Source organism: Ixodes scapularis, unplaced genomic scaffold (assembly GCF_016920785.2).
Source record: "Ixodes scapularis isolate PalLabHiFi unplaced genomic scaffold, ASM1692078v2 PGA_scaffold3__209_contigs__length_174095766, whole genome shotgun sequence".
Classification (NCBI taxonomy): Eukaryota; Metazoa; Arthropoda; class Arachnida; order Ixodida; family Ixodidae; genus Ixodes; species Ixodes scapularis.
Genome location: NW_024609868.1, coordinates 22,668,846 through 22,687,136, shown reverse-complemented (window position 1 = coordinate 22,687,136; position 18,291 = coordinate 22,668,846). Strand labels below are relative to the sequence as shown.

The window sequence follows — 18,291 nt, the reverse complement described above, 5'->3', positions numbered from 1 at the left end:
CTTCCATTTTGTTGGGACCTCCACTCCCCCCTTCCCCTCATACAGCGTTTTGTCATGGGCGGGCCTCCCCCGAATCAAAATCCTGGCTACGGGCCTGCAGCGGAGCTCACTCGGAACGTCCGTCTCAGAACCACGTGCCGTCTGCCACACTGATGCAAACAAGCCGTGTTGCACGACGCCGATTGCTCACATCATGGACTAAAGAGAACAACGATCCACCTGTCTTCTCATGAAGTCACGCGGCCAGCGTCTCAACTTTCGCCGACCAAGGCATAATCCGCGGCTGTAGTCTCTCAGGTTACCTGTTTGGTGTTACATGCATCTGAAATGAACATTCGGTTTTCTGTTGTCACCAGCGCCCCTTCCCGAGTGCGAATAAATATGATCATTGTCACCTTTGCTTATTCGTTGAGCGCTGACCCAGTGTCATTTTTCCGAGTTGGGCTGCAAGGCAGTCTCAACGTACAGCACGCCGAAGTTCGTTTTATCCCAAGCTATAACCCATAAATAAATAAATATAAAAAATAACGATTACCCTTGGAGCAATGCACACCATTTTAAGAAGAAAACGCTGTAGGGAATGAAAGTAAATGTTCTTGCAGTTTGAAACTACATTGTATTTATAATACTTTACTTCGAGCACATTGCGTTCAGAGTTCTATACCTTACTACTTTACTTGAAGTACATAACCTCTCATTTACATTTTACTTTACTTCAAATACTTTTTAGATGTACTTTACGCAACACTGGCTGTTCTCGGAGAAGTCGATGAAGCGATTCCTGACCACGATGTAAGGGTCTTTGAGCAAGACGCTCAATTTTGTCAAGCGTGCTTAGACGTTGCACGCTAATTGTTCTCGACGTACCCCGGGACGGGATGTTATATGCGTAGAGCAAGTCATCTGCTTCTTGAGCAGGGGTTGCGGTGACGTCACAACGACGTTGAGCTCTGATTGGCTCTGGTCGAAAGGAAATTGGGTAGATCTCAATGCTAAATGTCTTAAGGTCTACCCACTATTTTTTTTTTTCAATCAGCCAATAAGAGCTTGGCGTTCTGACATCATTGCAACCCTTGTGCAAGAAGCAGACGAACTTGCGCTCCGCATTGCTGACGTGTCCGACGTCCAGTGTCCCGCTGTGGAGGAGCTGCCTGGGCTCGCCAGTCCTCCTGCTCGATTTTGTACGCAAGCACTCGCGCAAGAGTCTCAATGCTGCACTCTTAAACTGCAGTGAGCTTGGAGTACGTGCCCCAAAGCGCTCAGTGGGAACTATATCGCTGGTGATACTGGCGGAGGCTGCGAGTCGCTTGCGTTACCTTTAGGTGTATGGGGTGACCGCATTGTGTACGTGTGCTTCTAAAATAAATTTGCAAGGAAAACAACAACAACAGAACGAAGTGCAGTTTTTGCTGGGGAATTGAACGTGAGAAACGCCATGCTTAGTGTCTTTGTTTGTTACGCTGAGTTGTATTTCCACAGATGGTTGAACTTATAAGGTTGGCACAGATTTTAAGTAAAAACAGTGGTAAGAGAAGTGAAAAATAAGAAAAAACGTAACAAAAAATAAAACGAAAATAAAATAAAAAAATAAAAATGAGTTGAAAAAAAACACACACTTTGGAAACAAAGTAAAGTAAACACGCATAGCAAGGGACGACGCAAGTACGTCTTTCAAATAGCAATAAATAAGCGAGGCGCCGTCGCCTTTTGTTTATTGTTTTCTGGTCTGGGGGGGGGGGGGGGGGGGGGAGGGGGAGGGGGGCATTGCCCTTTCAGCAGGAAACAAAAGATCTGAATTACCCGTGCTTAGTTATCTTATGTAGTTCCTCTTCAAAATAAACACGTAGGAGACGAAAGTTGTGCGAAGAAAATAAAGAGGAACCCCACGGGGGAAGCCTTCAAGGGGCTAACGTCGTTGAGAACCAATACAACTTAGAGCTTTGACAGCAATGTAGCACACGCAGCTTCCTTTTGTTGCAGTTTTCGCACACATGTCGCATAATCCGGCATCTCTACCCCAATGGCGAAAGGTTAGAAAAACAATTATCCACCATCGTGGTTTCGAACACTTCGAACTAGGGGTGTCGCGAACTTTTGTCGAACCAGATTTTTTGGTTGAACTTTAGGGGTTCGACTGGGTCGAACCGGTTCGACGAACCTTCGACCTTTTCACCAGATTCGATCGGTTCGACTTTGTGGACAGTGTGGCCAGACCTTGATACAAGCATGTCTAGGTTTGGCGAATTTCTTTTTGTATGCAAAGGGTTATTTTATTTTGTGAACAGCTGCAATTAAAAGGAACTAATTCCATTCACTGAAGAAGTTAATAACTTAAATTTAAGTACTGTATTGACTGAAATAGCCGATCAGCGCTGCACTTAATTCATCTCTTAGCCATTACCATCCAATCCGAAGCCAACTGGCCAGCCTGTCGCGCATGCGCACACGAGTCGAACCTCAATACAAGTAGGGGTGTCGCGAACTTTTGTCGAACCAGATTTTTTGGTCGAACTTTCGGGGTTCGACTGGGTCGAACCGGTTCGACGAACCTTCGAACTTTTCACCAGATTCGACCGGTTCGACTTTGTGGACAGTGTGTCCAGACCTTGATACAAGCATGTCTAGGTTTGGAGAATTTATTTTTTTATGCAAAGGGTTATTTTATTGTGTAAACAACTGCAATTAAAAGAAACTAATTCTATTCTCTGAAGAAGTTAATAACTTAAATTTTAGTACTGTATTGACTGAAATAGCCGATCAACGCTGCACTTAATTCATCTCTTAGCCATTACCATCCAATCCGAAGCCAACTGGCCAGCCTGTCGCGCATGCGCACACGAGTCGAACCTCAATACAAGGTCGACGAACTTTCCACTAAAAGGTCGAAAAAGTCGAACCTGGTCGAACTCGAACCGCGACCGGTTCGCGACACCCCTAAATACAAGGTTCGACGAACTTTCCACTAAAAGTTCGAAAAAGTCGAACCTGGTCGAACTCGAACCGCGGCCGGTTCGCGACACCCCTACTTCGAACTTCTCTGCCGAACAGCTAGCCGCAGAGTTGGCAGAGTCAACAAAACCGAAACCGAAACTGAGAAAGCAGGCTGAAGGCAATATGAACACAATAACAGTGTATTCGTATCTTCATCAGCATACGTATTAATTAATTTTTTATTAAGTATAATTATTAAACTAGATTTCTGAAATAAACTATTTCAAATAAGTTTCAGCAATTATACGCAAATATTACACAGATATCAAAATCGCAGGTGGCGCTGCGATAGCGCCGATTTTGCGCATGCGTAAACTGCGTTGCTTTTCGTGGTTGCGTGGCATGTCGCTGGGATTCTGCTCGCCGATGACGAAAAAATAACCGGGACCAATTCTAAACAGCGTTGAATCAACAAATTTCCACCCCACCACAGGTCAGTCCTCAATTCGCACCACCCCGCAGATCGTACGGCGCGTCAAACGTCGCACAAAACGCGTTCGAGCGACGAGTTCGGGCTAGGCTGTGGTTCATGACGACTTGAACTTGACTCACTTGAACATTGATTAATGTCGAAGGAGGAACTCGGCGGCGTTGCTCGATGTCTGATGTAGTCTGTATCGGTTGCCTTGCCGAACACCATTAGAGGAATCAGTGCGCGTATGCAGCGGGGTGGGATGGCAGTTGCCCCGAAATCGACTGATTACGTGTGCATATGTCGCGCCGCTTCCTTCGAGCTTTCCTCAATCTCCGCTTTAGTTTCCCTGTTTTTTCACTCGGCCTGATTTTAATGGTCGGCGTCCTGGAGATAAGTACCAGGCACTTCATAGACGTCTCAGTGAAGCTGAGTGTGGCCTTGGGTCCTTGAAACTTGTCGAGCTGTACTTTTAGCTTTCCAATCACGCGATTCGATGTTGCGAGAGCTCTCGACATTTTGTGGAATTGAGAGCGAGGTGTCATCTTTTTCCGAGTTTCGGGAGAGCACCGTAGAAAAACGTCTTTGCGAACGACACAACTTGAGCAATTGTCATGATGTTGACATTGGGTCTGTCCGTGAGGCGAGACAAGCCGCTTGTCGGTAAAACGCTGAACTACGTGTTAATGATACGTAGGCTATCCTTACGTCGGTTCTCGCATGCGAAAAGAAAGCAGCAGAATTGAGAGTTTGTCAGATGTTTCTTAAAACCTGGGGTTATCTCGAATGCAGCTCTTGACACACTAAAATTCAAAGCCGCTGTTTTCTTGTTTTTATTTTTTTCCCCACAGTGGAGGTGCGGTTGGCAGGTGCAGCACATTCACACCGGGTTCAATCACCGACTTTTTAGTTCCGCGTCATTATAGAGTTTCGAGGTGTCTGTTATCCATCCATACTCCACCCATGGTATTCTATTTGATGCCTAATTACATTTGGATGCATTGTATTTTACCCTCTATTCCCATATTTCAACATACCGCCTATTATGACACAAAGAAAATGTTAATCTGTATTTTATATTTTAGGCGTGACAGATCCAATCTCTGATAACATCTTTTTTTTTTTTTTTTTGTATGTGTGAGGTGTTTTTTTTTTTTTTTTTTTGCTACTAGTGTTATTGATTTTATGACAGTCCTCTTAACTGCTGCCAGCTCTTTTAAAGGGACACTGACAGCATATATTATACTCACCAAGGTTTTTATTTGTACATGACATATGAGAGCCCAATTACCCAGAACACGATTTATGGCTCGAGATTAGTTTTCTTTCCGCCCAAAAACCGCCGAATGAGAACTGGCCGTTTTCAGTCACGCTCACTCTTTTCTGTGGTCACGAGCCATTTTTTATGGTTTAGACACAACCACCAAAGATAATCAGAGTCGTGGGTCATCAAAGGCATACACTCAATACTAAAATAGATTGAAAAATAAGACACCCATTTTTTGTGGCTTCTAAAACGTTAGAAATATGCTAACTGAAAAAAAACAAAAAAAACTGCACAGCTAAGCGACTTTTGGTAACTTTCTCCTCCTCAATATTTCTTCTTCCTCCCGAGTTCAATTCCGGTTTCGAGCAATTGATATTTCTGACTTTATTAAAAATATATGTGACGCTATAGCAAAATATTGAGTGGGTAGTCTTCTGAGACCACAATGAATTGCCTTGCAAAAATTAAAAAAAAAAAACAATTTTTGGGGGGTGTCAGTGACATCCTTCTGCAATCATCTCCCACTGGCTGCTTTTTGTTGGTAAGCTTGTTGACCGAGTCACAGTATAGATATTGCAAACCTGGCAAGGTTCGAGTTTAACCAGGTCAGACTTATTTTAATTTTCAACTCGATGCTCGACACAAAAATGGTTGAAGATTATGCAGATGCGCATAAATTAAAAACAAGCTAGCGCTGCTTTTGCAGAGGAGAGGTGCAGCATTTTAACAAAGTAACTACATTAGTACAAGCTTATATATTTGCTTAATATTCTATAAACATTAGAAATTAGTCTCTAAAATATAAGATAGATTTTTTATAAATAAGTTTTTTTATATATTTAAAATATTTTGTAGAAATTAGGTAACGCTGTTTAAGAAGTCATAGTTCGTCGAATTTCGCCAAAAATTGGAAGGTTGGACAAATCTTTGGGGCATCCATAGTGGCAGATTATGTTAGACTTTGTCCGACAAAGACCTTGAGAAGTGTGGCCTTATTCATTTATTTATAAACACCTTCAGTGCAGATTTGTTCAGGGTGCTGGAGAGACAAATGACGCATGACCAGCAAGCAAAACATCATAAGTGGCATGCAAATTTTCTGCATAACTAGATGAAATGCGTATATAATGTTCTTCAAGGAGACACTACCCAGAAAAAACAATTTCTGCAAAAAAGTTGATTTTGAAAAAAATGTCATATTTACATCCACCAACATCTAAAGAGTATTCCCAGAAAGTTTCATTAGTTTACACTGTGTAGTTAATTTCTGTTCAATTATTTTCGGTCCACCAATGCTGAAGAAAAGGTAAAGAAGAGGTTGGAGCACATTGAATGCATTTTTCTCGATTCCACTTTTGGGCACAAATTTCACTTGAGGAAAACTATCATTTTGTTGTTACGTTACATGGATCCATTTTTATCAGTTTTTCTGGGGTGAAATTTTAAGGGGGAGATAACTATGAGCTTGTTTTATTTATTTTTGTCGTTTTTCTAGCTCGAGAACTAAAATTTTGGACAAAAAATAAAAATCTAAAAAACAGTATTTGTGTTTATGTGGCTTTTTTTGTCATGAAAAATAGTATAATATAGAAATATAGCTGCATAGCTACCTGCCCTAAACTGTCTTAAAGCAATATGACACATGATAATGACAAATTCATAAGCAATTTCAAAACGATAGTTTTTCTACGCAGACATGTCCACTTTCATCTTTGAACATTTGCAATTTCTTTTGTACTTCACCCAGGTTAACAAAATTTGGCAAAAATGTTCTCAACAGAAACAGAAACAAGCCCTGTAAATGTCATTTAAATCAAGCAAGTGGTTCCAACACTCACTTTTCTGAGTAGCTGTGCAACGATTTTAAAGCTGAAAGAATTGGCATCTTCTACTTTTGACATTGTTCATCTTGTAACTAAGCAGAGAAAACACACCTCCTTCCTTCGAAATGTTGCGATTCCGCCGCATAGTCGCGAGGCAAATATTAGAATATTCCCCGACCTGCAGCCGCGAGCGGCGGCCATGAGAAACACGTGGCATGACGTCAAGGGGGGTCTTGTAGAAAGATAGAAAATTGTGCGAATACCTGGTCGATAAGAGGTAACTTTTCTATAAATCTTGTCGTTCCAGCATAAATATAAGTGCATCAAAAACCTGGTATCATTGACAAAACTTTTATTATGCGGAGTTTTAGTGGCGCCATTTATCCTAGGTCCACGAAACCGTCAGCTCTATCTGCTACCACGAACAGCCGCCAGAAGTTGGAGGGGTGGGGAACAGAGCCGGACGGGTATGGCCGGACCCGGATGAGGCTTTCCTCCTTTCACCATATTGTTCGCGCGGTGCCCGCCAGCACGTGGTCACGCGGCCGCGAGGCGATGATTTCTCGCTGCTCACTGATGGCTTTAGTGAGGGAACTTTACCGGAACCCCCCCGCCACCCCCATTGACGTCACAGCGCACGTGTTCGGAAGGAGTTGAGAGGTGCCGAAAACCTCAATCTTTGTCTATTTTTAAAATAAAAACTAGGACATGCAGACAAGACCGGTTTTTTGTTCTTTACTTCAGAAAGGTCGAGACACTAGCTCCCAATTTATTTAAGCAAAGCACTGAAACTGTTGCACAGCTCCTTTAATTTATAATTTTAACAGAAGCTTGCACCCCAAACTAGTGCATAAAAATCTGGTATAACCAGATTTCTCCCAAATGCAACAAGATGCTAATTTCTCAAGCCTTGTCAAAACTGCAAACTGAAATCATATTCTATAAAAGAGCAATATTGAGTTCAGTGAACAGCGTCCATAGCCAATTAGTAAGAGCTTTCTGCATGCTTCAAGCAGCTAGCACAACACCAAGATTCGCAAATCTGAGATCGGCGGGAGAAAAAAACCCAAATGTCCCCTTTGATTTGAAAATTGAAACCTGAAATTAACTCCTTGTTTTCTGCAAAGCATAGAACCTCAAAACAGAGAATCCTACTGGAAGCATGCAACAAAACAGTGGTGCCGTGGAGTGGCTCCTAGGAGAAGCCTTTCTCAAACACATTTTGTGTAGACGCAAAACACTCGTTTCCTTTGCGCGCTGGTGAAAACAGCCACACTCGTCTTATTTCCAGTAGGCGCACTAAGTCCGCCATCGAGCGAAGGGCAATCTGTCCCAAAAGACCGAAAAATACTTCTCAGGTAGATGACTTCAGTGCAGGTGCCGGCAGTTTTGGTGCCTCCTACATCCTCTGGTTTTTAGAGTTCTTGAACCTTTCCACACTGGTGAATGTCACCCCGTACTAATTTCTGGACCGTCAAACATACAGGCACTTTGTAGAAGCATATTCCAGCACAAATGAACGAAAAATATTGCCGTCAATGTCGCTTTCATTGCGGGGAACGCGATAGAATCTGAGCTCTGAGCTACTCCTATGGGTCGAATCACATGAGAACTCGTAGAGAGCAGCAAACAAGAACACTTGGTGAAGAGTCGCTTTTATTTTCCTCCCAGCAGCATGAACCCGCAGCTGCGACCAGCGGGGGGGCAGCCCTTTGGCGAGCCCCACGTGCAGCCCCACTTGCCCCCCCTCTTTTCGGGGGCGCATCCCGACCAGAACCCGGCCGCCCCCAAGACGTACAACGGGCACGATGGCTTCAGTGCAGGTGCCGGCAACGTTGGTGTGTTCTGCACCCTCTGGTTTTTTAGAGTTCTTGAACCTTTCCCTGGTAGTAGATCAGCACCGGGCTCTTAGAATGTGTGTGCATGCTACAAAAGCTCATAACCATTTTTTTTTTCTCTTTGGTGCGATTGCTTCGTGCAATCTTTTGTAACGAAAAGGTGGCGGTCATATTGCTCCTTTGATCAAATTGGGCAGAATAGCAATAATGTTTTGTTGAGGGCCCTGGCTTCTTCGTGGCTGTGATGAAGCCTATCTATCTTGACATTTTGGAATATGACATCTTGTGTCTCTACCTAGAGGTGTAATTTGGGGCCAGTGCACTACCGTGTTAGTTATCCCTCTACAGCATTGGATCTAAGTCAGCGTAAAAAAGAACTTTTACGTTTTCTGCTATCAATGCCGCATGGAAGGTTCACACATACATATGCTATATCAAATTGCTAAGAACAATTTACCACTCTAAATGATTAAATACCACCATACTGCACGAGTAAACAAAAGGGTGAGTCGCTGTGGCAGCCACATTGACGTGTCGGAACACTCCCGTATTCATACCTGCCCAATCTCCCGTATTACCCGAGAGACTCCCGATGTTTGACCAATTTTTGGTGGTTGTACGATTGACAAATAAATAAATCTTCTGGAAAACGCAATTCCCCCGCCCCGCACTTAAACAAGGAGTCTTTGCCATTGCAACAAACGGCTGCTATGATAACAAGGCCCAGCTGTATCTCACTAGCTTGAGCAGTGCAATATAAATGTAATGAAGTTGTCTTCGTGTAAATTTGTTATCAATATTTATTTTAAAAACCGCAACACCACCTCCCCCCCCCCCCCCCCCTTCGGCTTAGAAATTCTCCAGAATTTGGTTTTGCCTAACTTGGCAGGCATGCATATTAATAGCAACTTTCTGAGGTTGCCCTATTCCCAAGGTGACTAAAAAAATTGAGCAGTCCTGCGTTAATCCACTACAGTTACAGCGATAACTGCGACACATCACGGCAAAGTCATTGGGCATCGGCAATGCGTTCGCGTACCGTGGAACAGCTGGGTGCCTGAACAAAAGCGTTTGGAACAAAATAGACATCTGATTTATTCTGAATGCTTTTGTTTTGTTCTGGACGTTTTTCGTTTTTGTTCCGGAGCGTGTGAAAGGGCGTCTATCGGCACGAGCTCTTGGCATTGACATAGCTGCCACGGCATTTTGTTATAGGCTAATTTTTCATTCTAGAGAGCGCGTCTAGGGGGCATTGGGTGTTCCAAAAAACACTAAATTTAGAGTGGGTTATTAGCACTGTGTCATAGCTTGGTGGTAATGCTTCCGCTTTGCACACAGCGGACCCAGATTCTACTCCTGCGGGCGGCGGCCAATCTTTTTCTAGGATTTGACAATTTCGACAACGGACGCCCTACACCACTAACTACAGCTACTACAATATCAACAATGAATGCCATTTCCAGTGGTGGGAAGAGGCCAAAACAGTTGTCGCTGTAAAAGGCTATTCAGCAGACACTAAAGGCTTATTCACACGATGCATCTTTTCAACGCGCTGCAGTTTAGTGAAACCTAGATTTCACGAAATCGGCCTGTTCAGACGTGGAGTTTGACGCGCGAAACCTGTGACATATTAACTCGCAAGAATTTTGCCGAACCTTGTTATCTGCACCGGGAATATCAAGCGTTTCGCATCAAAATGATATGAAGTATGCACAGTGTGAAGAGACAGTCTGTTTTATTAATACTATTCAATGAACCTCATCAGATTCGGCTCACTGGGTGTACTAGTCCTGCCAGACCCGGGAAAGACCACGAACGTCGAAGAACAGGCGGATGATCTCGAAGCATTTCGGACGTTTTTGCACCGCTAATAAAGAAAGTTATCCCCAGCCGTCATGTTTATATGCGGTGCTTGCACTCGTCGCAACTGTTGATGAATCTGCGCCCCACCACCAACCTGTACTGCTAAAGCGCTGTTCACACACCTGCAACCGAGTAGGACCAAGGCTCATTGCCCGTACGCACTGCTTCTCCACCTGTCGTCCCGCTCGCCATGTTTTTTTCTTTTTTCTTTTTCTTTCGGCTTTGGTTTGGATACAGAATCGGCCAAAAATCAGACTCCTCCAAAAGCTCGCTCTTCCTTGAAGGTCAGACGTCGTAGCGAAATCGAGCGGCCATTGGCAGCATCCGCGTTTCTCTTTCGGGTGATTGACAGGCCTCGGTGAGGTTTCAGTGAAAAATTGCTCCAGAAGTGAGGAACACGCGCCACTTTTTTTTCGGAGACGGGCCACTTTTTTCGTTACGTTCAGATGGGAAATATGTTTCCCGAAACCTAGTTTCGCAACACAAGATTCGCCAACAAGATGCATCGTGTGAATAGACCTTAAATATCACAAGCTGGGACACTGTCTGAACATTCTGGGAACCTAATTGTTGCATTGAAATCAAAGTCCCTCCTCACATTTTTAGTAGACCTTGATTTGGTGGCAGCTTCTTTACCTGCAGATTACACCTTGACTCCAGGTCCACACAAGGTTTGAATGTAAGGATTGTGGGTGATTCCAAGAGTAACATGCAGCCTGCACTGCTATTAAAAGGCTGTTTATTTGTATTTAATTATCTCAGCCAATGAACCATTGCCCTGCCTGCTCATTTGTCATTTAGTGTGCATCATCAACATATACCATTTTTTTAAGTGTGTGTGCAAGTTGATTTTTCAATTTATATGTTGGAATTTTATCTGTTGCAACCTCTGAAAGCTTTGTTCATTGCAGCATGGCTGTGAGCAGAGAATGATTCAGTGTTTCTGTATGCAGCTGGCTTCACTCAGGGGCCCTTTCCCCAGCAGAACAAGGGAGGCTTGCCAAACGGGCAGCCACCCCAAATGTTGGCCAGGCATCCCGTCCAGGGTGGACCACAGGGGCCTGGGCATGCACAAGGCCCCACACTCGCACCAGTGCAGGGGGGATTGCATACACCCCTAGGGCCTATGCAAGGGCCAATGCTCGTGCCAGGACAACCGCCCTTGCATGGACATGCAGCAGCCCCTGGGATGGCCCCACCTACTAGCCAGGCCCAAGGAGGTCCTATGCATGACCAGGTATTCATACTTAGGTGAAGACACTGTGAGAATAAGACATCTAAACTATTCTTTCCATTGCAGCTTGCAGGTCAAATGGGAGGCCTGAGCCTGTCACAGAGACCCCACATTCCCCAAGGGCCGTTGGGACCCTCCAGGGTATCAGGAACAAATCAACCCCCTGGCCCGCAGCAAGCCGCCCCCCAGTTCCAGCGGTATCCTCCAGGACCCCCTTCTTTTGGAGGAGCACCGCCACAGCAACAGCAACAGCCATACTACGGGGGCCCACCACCGGCTTCCTCACAAGGACCACCTCTGGGACCTTCCCAAGGACCTCCTCAAGGGTCTTTTCAAGGCAGTCCACAAGGACCTCCTCAGGGGCTTCCCCAGGGACCTCCCCAGGGACCTTCCCAAGGACATCCCCAAGGACATCCCCAAGGACCTCCCCAGGGACCTCCCCACGGGCCTCCCCAGGGGCCTCCTCAAGGGTCTCTTCAGAGTCCACCGCAAGGTTTTTCCCAGGGGCACCCTCAAGGCCTTCCACAAGGACATCTCCAGGGTCCTCACCAGGGTTTTCCCCAGGGCCCTCTGCACGGACCACCACAAGGAATACCTCATGGACCACCTCATGGTCCACCTCAAGGCCTTTCTCATGGACCCCCACAAGGCATGCCACATGGGCCCCCACATGGTCCCCCCCATGGCCACTCCCAGGGACCCCCTCCTGGGGCTCCCTACCCTCAGGCCAATGGTCCCGGCAGCCTGGGTCCTGGCATGGGCTATGGAGGTGCACCCCAAGGCTACGGGGGTCCTCAAATGGGCCACGGGGCACAGCCCCCTCAACCGCAGCAGGCACAGCGCAAGCTTGACCCCGACCAGATGCCCAGTCCGGTAACCAGGTCTCGATTTGTTTGGCCCTGCTAAAGAGTAACCTGCGACCACTGTTGCAGATCCAAGTGATAGAAGATGATCGCAAGGCACGTGGGGGTCCATTCTACACCAGCAAGCGGGGCCTCGTGCCCCCTCTGGTAACCACCGATTTCGTGGTGCACGACGAAGGTGAGTTTGACTCGAATAGGGAGATGCAGTGTATGTCTCACATAGACTCGGATCTAACCTCTGCCACGTCATGAGGCAGGCCAGGTGTGAAGCAGCATCGGCAGGGCTGCGGTGTTCCTATTCGTAAACACCTCGTCGCCACCAAGGAGATATTCGTATCTGCCCTACCTCATGATGCCTGAGGATTTTGGATCGGGGTCATTGTTCTAGGGTGCCTCGATTCTGCACATATATTGGATGAACTTTGCAGAGTCAGCTCAAAGTGCTTTCTCCCTATAGGGATCTGCAGCCCTCGGTTTGTGCGCTCTACAGTGTACAGTGTCCCCTGCAATCCTGACGTCTTGCGTCAGACGGCTGTACCCTTCGCTCTCTGCATCAGCCCCTTTGCCCGACTGGCACCCGGCGAGGTAAGCTGTCCGGAAGGTGTCCCGTGACTGTGCCCGAGTCGTGGGCTGAAGTCCTGTCTCGGTTTCAGAGTGAACTCCCCCTGAGCGACTTTGGGGAGGAAGGCCCTGTCCGGTGCAACCGGTGTAAGGCCTACATGTGCCCACTGATGCAGTTCATTGATGGGGGTAGGCGCTTCCAATGTGTCTTCTGCAAGGGCACCACTGAAGGTGAGGGACACCCCTGTGCTGGACCTCTGGCCATAAGCAGGGGCCTAGCCTTTCGATGGGCAATGGCCACAAGAAAGAACTAACAGCAGCCAGGGGCCTGACCATTTTTGTTTTTATTCTGGACTTTGTTCGTTTAGGCTTATATTTTATGTGTATCACAGAATAGTCGCCTCAATGTTCTGTTTGTTGGGTCACTGTTAAAAATGGCCCTTGCTTGCAGTTTAGTGGCACATGGTTCTGCGTTAACTAGCAAAAGAAGCAACGCGTGAACTTGCCCACCCTCGCACTTATGTATATATGCACTTTGGGACCGGGCCAGGGAGTGATCCCCTGGCCCAGTTACATCTTGACTGCCGCTGTTCCGGGCATGGCCTTACAGGTCTGTTTCTCTTAGTGCCAGGTGGCGCTAGCTGTTGTCCGACACTAATCCGACGACACTACAGTATCCACACAGTGCTGCTGTGTTGCTAAAAGTTTCGCCACAGGTGATAGAAAGCTGTTCAACGAATGAGTTTGCACAAAAAAAAAATGCGTAGCAAATTGCTGGGCAATTGCATTGCACGTGAAACATATGGCATCTACGCTCTCGGCACTCTTATCAGTTAGTTAGGCGTCTGGCTTAACGCGTGGCATGTACACTCTATAGCAATTTCTGGAATGGAGACACCGGCGCTAACCCGGGCTTTAAAAACTTGTTACAAAGTGTCAAGTTGCCAGATGCAGAGCGGATGCCCTACAGAGCTCTCCTGCCAAATGACACCTCAATTCTTGGCAATGTGTCGTGACATGCTGGAAAGACACACGCTTAATACTCTAAACGGTTTGCGTTTCATTCCCGCCTGTCACAAATGCTCTTCTATTGCGATGGCCTCTTCCCCCTCACTCAAAACTCGTCAGTGTTGAGCCTCTTGGCCACGTTATTCAGGTCTCACCTTTGTCCAGGCTCCACGAAATGCTGAGCACCCAGCCAAAGAATGTTTTACGTTAAAAACAATCGGCAAACAAACTAGAAACAGGTTCAGAGTGCAACTAATGCCACGTTCCCGCCACCTGCGCAGTGCCTGCTCACTACTTCGCCCATCTGGACCACTTGGGACAGCGGTCGGACAAGTTCCAGCGCCCGGAGCTCTGCCTCGGTTCGTACGAGGTGGTGGCCACCAGGGAGTACTGCAAGGTGAGCCCGCTCTCCACAACCCAAGTCCTAAGGTTTGGGAAACACGGCCCCACTGTCTGAAGTATCTGCAATGGACAGACGAAGGTAGAATTATGTGGAGGAAGACTTTCACTCGTAAAGGTTTATTGACGCTGTATCACATTGAGACATGACTACAAGGTACCAGGACACCCATGTTTTCTAAGTCCATGCCAAAGTCGTTCCTCGGTGAATTCGTAACTATGCTTCATACGAATCCCGGATGTCCCGCGAAATCGTGATCATTATGGAAGTCTTTGCAACATAGTCAGGTGATGCTGTGTGAATTGGCACAAATCCAGGAAACTGTAAAGAGTTGCTGGACAGTTTGATTTTTAGTGTTTCAGGTCATGATGTCTCCTTTCTGAATTTGCCATTGCGAGGGTTCGTCATCTGGTTAAGAATGTTTACTTTCGTTGCTCGTTTCCTTCACTTTTTTTTTGTGGCAAAGTCCCGCTCTATTTCAGCCAGTTTTAAACATTATTTAGAATTCTGTGCCGCTTTAATGCACCTGCCCTGACAAAAAAACTGCAAAAACTTTTTCTGTAAGTTTTTGCGGAAACAGTCGTAACTTTGTTTCAAAGAAAGGGAAAGAAATAGATTTATAGTTTGCTCGAGATAATTCAAACTCGGATATTTCATACTTGTGCTTGATTCAGACGAATTTTAAAATTTTGTTTGTCCTGCTATATTTTCAAGGCATTTATAAGCTGCTTACCATAATCATTCAAATATAAGTCAACTGTTTTTTTTTTTTTTCTGAAATGTTGTCAAAATTTAAGGGTCGACCTACATTTGTGATCTAATTTCGCGATTCTGCCAAGCGCATGAAGCTAACGAGTTACCGAGCCGGCGTAGGCCGTAGCACCGCGTTGCTTCTTGTTTCAGAAGAATACAACCGAAACAGCAGCAGCCGGCTGGCCGCCGCTTGCGTGCGTCACTCGGGCATTGGGTTTTGCACCTGTCCACAACTTCTTTGGCTAGAGCCGCTCACGCATGCCCCTCGCGATGCAAGGGGGAAGGCGACGCACCACGCTGGCGCCATGCACCTTGCCCCCTCCCCTCCATGCCTTTCCCCCTCGCGGACGCGCAGCGAAAGAAATTACGGAGGTTTCGCTTCTTTGAGCATAGCTGTGAACCCGAGACGACACAGGCGGACGAGACTTTGTCTTGTCGTTATGTGTTTTCGCCCCTTGTCCCTATCCCCGGTCTCGGATTCACAACTATGCTCAAATTACACCAGCTAGCCTGCACCGTCACCATTGTTTCGTTTCTTGTTGCTCACGGCGGCTCTCGCCGCGGCTGGCAGGGGCGCTCGCGTCTTTATATTTGGTCTTTCGTCGCTTCGCCCGTCTCCACCTTCTTTCGTTTCTTGTTGTTGCCATTTTGCAATGGTGTCAGTGAGATATTGTTGCGAATTAGTGAGGATGTGGACGAAGCTTCCGACGACAGTGACATGTTTGAAAGTTCTGACGATGATTAAGTCTTTGGCATCGCGCTGTGATTTAGCTGAGAGTGCTGCAAGTAAAGATTTGGTTCATTCTTTTTCACAAACTTTCCTCTGTTCCATAAAAAAAAAAGGAATGAAAAAAGAAGGAAAGTCGACCTATATCTTATTTTTGAGTAAATACGGTAATTCAAGCAGCATTTTCACTTAATTCATACTATTTGTTAATTGCGGTGGGTTAGCCCCGTTGAGTGCGCTTCTCACTGAGCACGTCTGTACTGTAGGAAAGCAATGCCTGCGAAGCTCACAGGCATTGCTTTTTCGCAATACGTGGGTGCTTGGTGAGAAGCGCACTCAATGGGACTAATTCACCACGATTATGCAGGCAGTACTCTCCTGAGAATCTGGTTTCATTATTCGTGCTTGTCTTTTTATTTTTTGAGGTGGTTAAATTCCAGATTAAAGAAAGAATATTTGCATGTAGTGAACAGATTTATAAATTCCCCCGATTAGAATAGCTGGGCGTCCCTTCAAGTTTAATTTTATGCTAAATCTGTTGTTAACATGTTACCCCAATGTTGGCACTGGACAATTCAAACTTCTGATATTGTAAACTAAAGTCTGTGGCTTCCTGGAGTTTGAATTAATGAGAGACGACTTAATCACTGAAAGTTCTTCAAGAGTGATCGATATCAATTACTTATGTTCGCAGATGACGTGAAGTTGTTTCGGGAGGTCACCTCAATCACTGACTGTACTTTGCTGCAGGACGATCTTCGTTCAGTGGTAGAATGGTGCAGTTCTAACAATCTTTTCTTAAATCCGCGCAAAACAAAAGTCATGTCGCTGTCAAGAAAGCGTCACAATTTATCCTATGCATATGTTCTGGAAAATGAAACGATCTGTCGGACCACGCAGATGCGAGACCTAGGTGTTCTTGTGGACGACCATCTTTTTTTCCTTTCTCATGTAAACTCCATTATCAGCCAGTCATTGCGCACGCTAGGAATAATGTCTCGCTTAACTAGACCATTTATCACTCATCACTGTCTCTTGAAATTATATAGTACCCATGTACGCTCGAAACTAGAATTTGCATCTGTAGTCTGGAACTGCATATCTATAACAGCAAGTGAAAGTATAGAACATGTACAAAAGCGATTTGTGCGCATCATTTACGACCGATATTTTGGAAGAAAGTGTTTTTATGAATATAATTCGATTTTAGCAAAATTAACATTGGGCACCTTAGGTAAAAGAAGGTCCATTCGGGATGTTCAGTTTTTACATAGGCTAATTCATAATGCAATAGACAGCCCTACTCTCCTCACCTGTGTTCACTTTCGTATACCACTTAGAACGAACTCTAGAAATCCTAGAGTCTTTTACCCAGACCTCATTCGAAACGCATCACCGGTTTCGCGTATCCAACATGTTTTAAACACGCAATTTAGTGACGTCGATATTTTTAGTACAAACCTGTCTTTTGGAGAATGATCATTTTGATGCATGTGTTTTTAATTAACATATATACACGTTTGTGTGCTTGCATGTTTTTTTTTTCTTTTTTTTTCACAACTCTTTATTTTGTTTACTCTGTATTTTGTGTGTATTTCAATTGTGTGTGCTTAACCCAGTAGGCTTTCGAGCTGTTGGTTAGCACAAGAGAAAAATAAACATTGATTGATTGATTGATTGATTGATCTTATGGTCAATATCTTATTTTATTTATTCGAAGGATACATCAGCTCACATAATTGAAGCCATACTTCAAAGTAAGACATGGTACCTAACATAGAATACCTCATATAAAAGTAACTACTCATGGAAAAACTGATCTACCTAGTTAGCAAAGCTGTTAAATGACGGAAGGGTTTGGACTAAATTTAGTAAAAGATTTCATCTGTTAATTGTCCCAGGCAAAAAAAATGTTTGAATGGGCGTTATGCATTACAAGCAAGCTGAATATATAAAAAGAAAAGAAAAAGGTATGGTAATAAAACACTTAGCTGATAACTTACCACCCCCATGTAACAGTGGGTGCTTCCAACAGAATAAATTTCCACTGAGAGTGACCAAAGTGATGACTGTGGCTTCATGTTACATCTGCCCATTGTCACGACGACAACCTTCCTAGAGATGATCCACTGACTCCACCTCTGTGCGCAGAACTCTGTGTTCCCGAACCCTCCAGCCTTTCTATTTCTTCTGGACGTGTCGTACAACAGCGTGCGCAACGGCCTCGTACGACTCTTCTGCACGCACATCCGCAGCATTCTGGATGAGCTCCCCAAGTGAGTTTGCGCTTTTATTCCAGAGTATTCTAGACATGCCCCTTTAAGATGTCTTTTATCAACAACTGACAGCTAAAAATGCTGAAAAAAAAAAAAAAATGTATGCCTTTTTTTGGTTGTTGTCAGAGAAGATGCGATGCAACAAGATTTTGAATCCTTCGTGCCTCTCAGATGTCTGTCGAGATCGGCGATCTCGGTCCAACTCAGTGCACCGCTGTTTTCACACCAATTTTTGCTAAATTGGTGTGATAATTATATGCCAATTCATATCTTTT

The 18,291-nt window shown here is 45.2% G+C and overlaps 1 protein-coding gene across 8 annotated transcripts in view; it reads left to right on the top strand.

Annotated features, from left to right (window-relative positions):
* The first annotated feature begins 3,284 nt into the window (after nucleotides 1–3,284).
* LOC115310110 (protein transport protein Sec24C) overlaps nucleotides 3,285–18,291 on the top strand; it is a 32,536-nt gene continuing 17,529 nt past the window's right edge. For 2 of the 8 annotated variants that reach the window (XM_029968390.4, XM_029968386.3), the window contains exons 1-9: nucleotides 3,285–3,424; nucleotides 8,168–8,331; nucleotides 11,148–11,431; nucleotides 11,495–12,301; nucleotides 12,361–12,469; nucleotides 12,749–12,876; nucleotides 12,945–13,083; nucleotides 14,142–14,257; nucleotides 17,892–18,016. In XM_029968390.4, the coding sequence (XP_029824250.2) occupies nucleotides 8,169–8,331; nucleotides 11,148–11,431; nucleotides 11,495–12,301; nucleotides 12,361–12,469; nucleotides 12,749–12,876; nucleotides 12,945–13,083; nucleotides 14,142–14,257; nucleotides 17,892–18,016 (1,871 nt within the window). In that variant the 5' untranslated portion in view covers nucleotides 3,285–3,424; nucleotide 8,168. Of the gene's footprint in view, nucleotides 3,425–8,164; nucleotides 8,332–11,147; nucleotides 11,432–11,494; nucleotides 12,302–12,360; nucleotides 12,470–12,748; nucleotides 12,877–12,944; nucleotides 13,084–14,141; nucleotides 14,258–17,891; nucleotides 18,017–18,291 lie in introns of all 8 variants that reach the window. The other 6 variants (XM_040504135.2, XM_040504132.2, XM_040504133.2 and 3 more) reach the window with 4 other exon arrangements.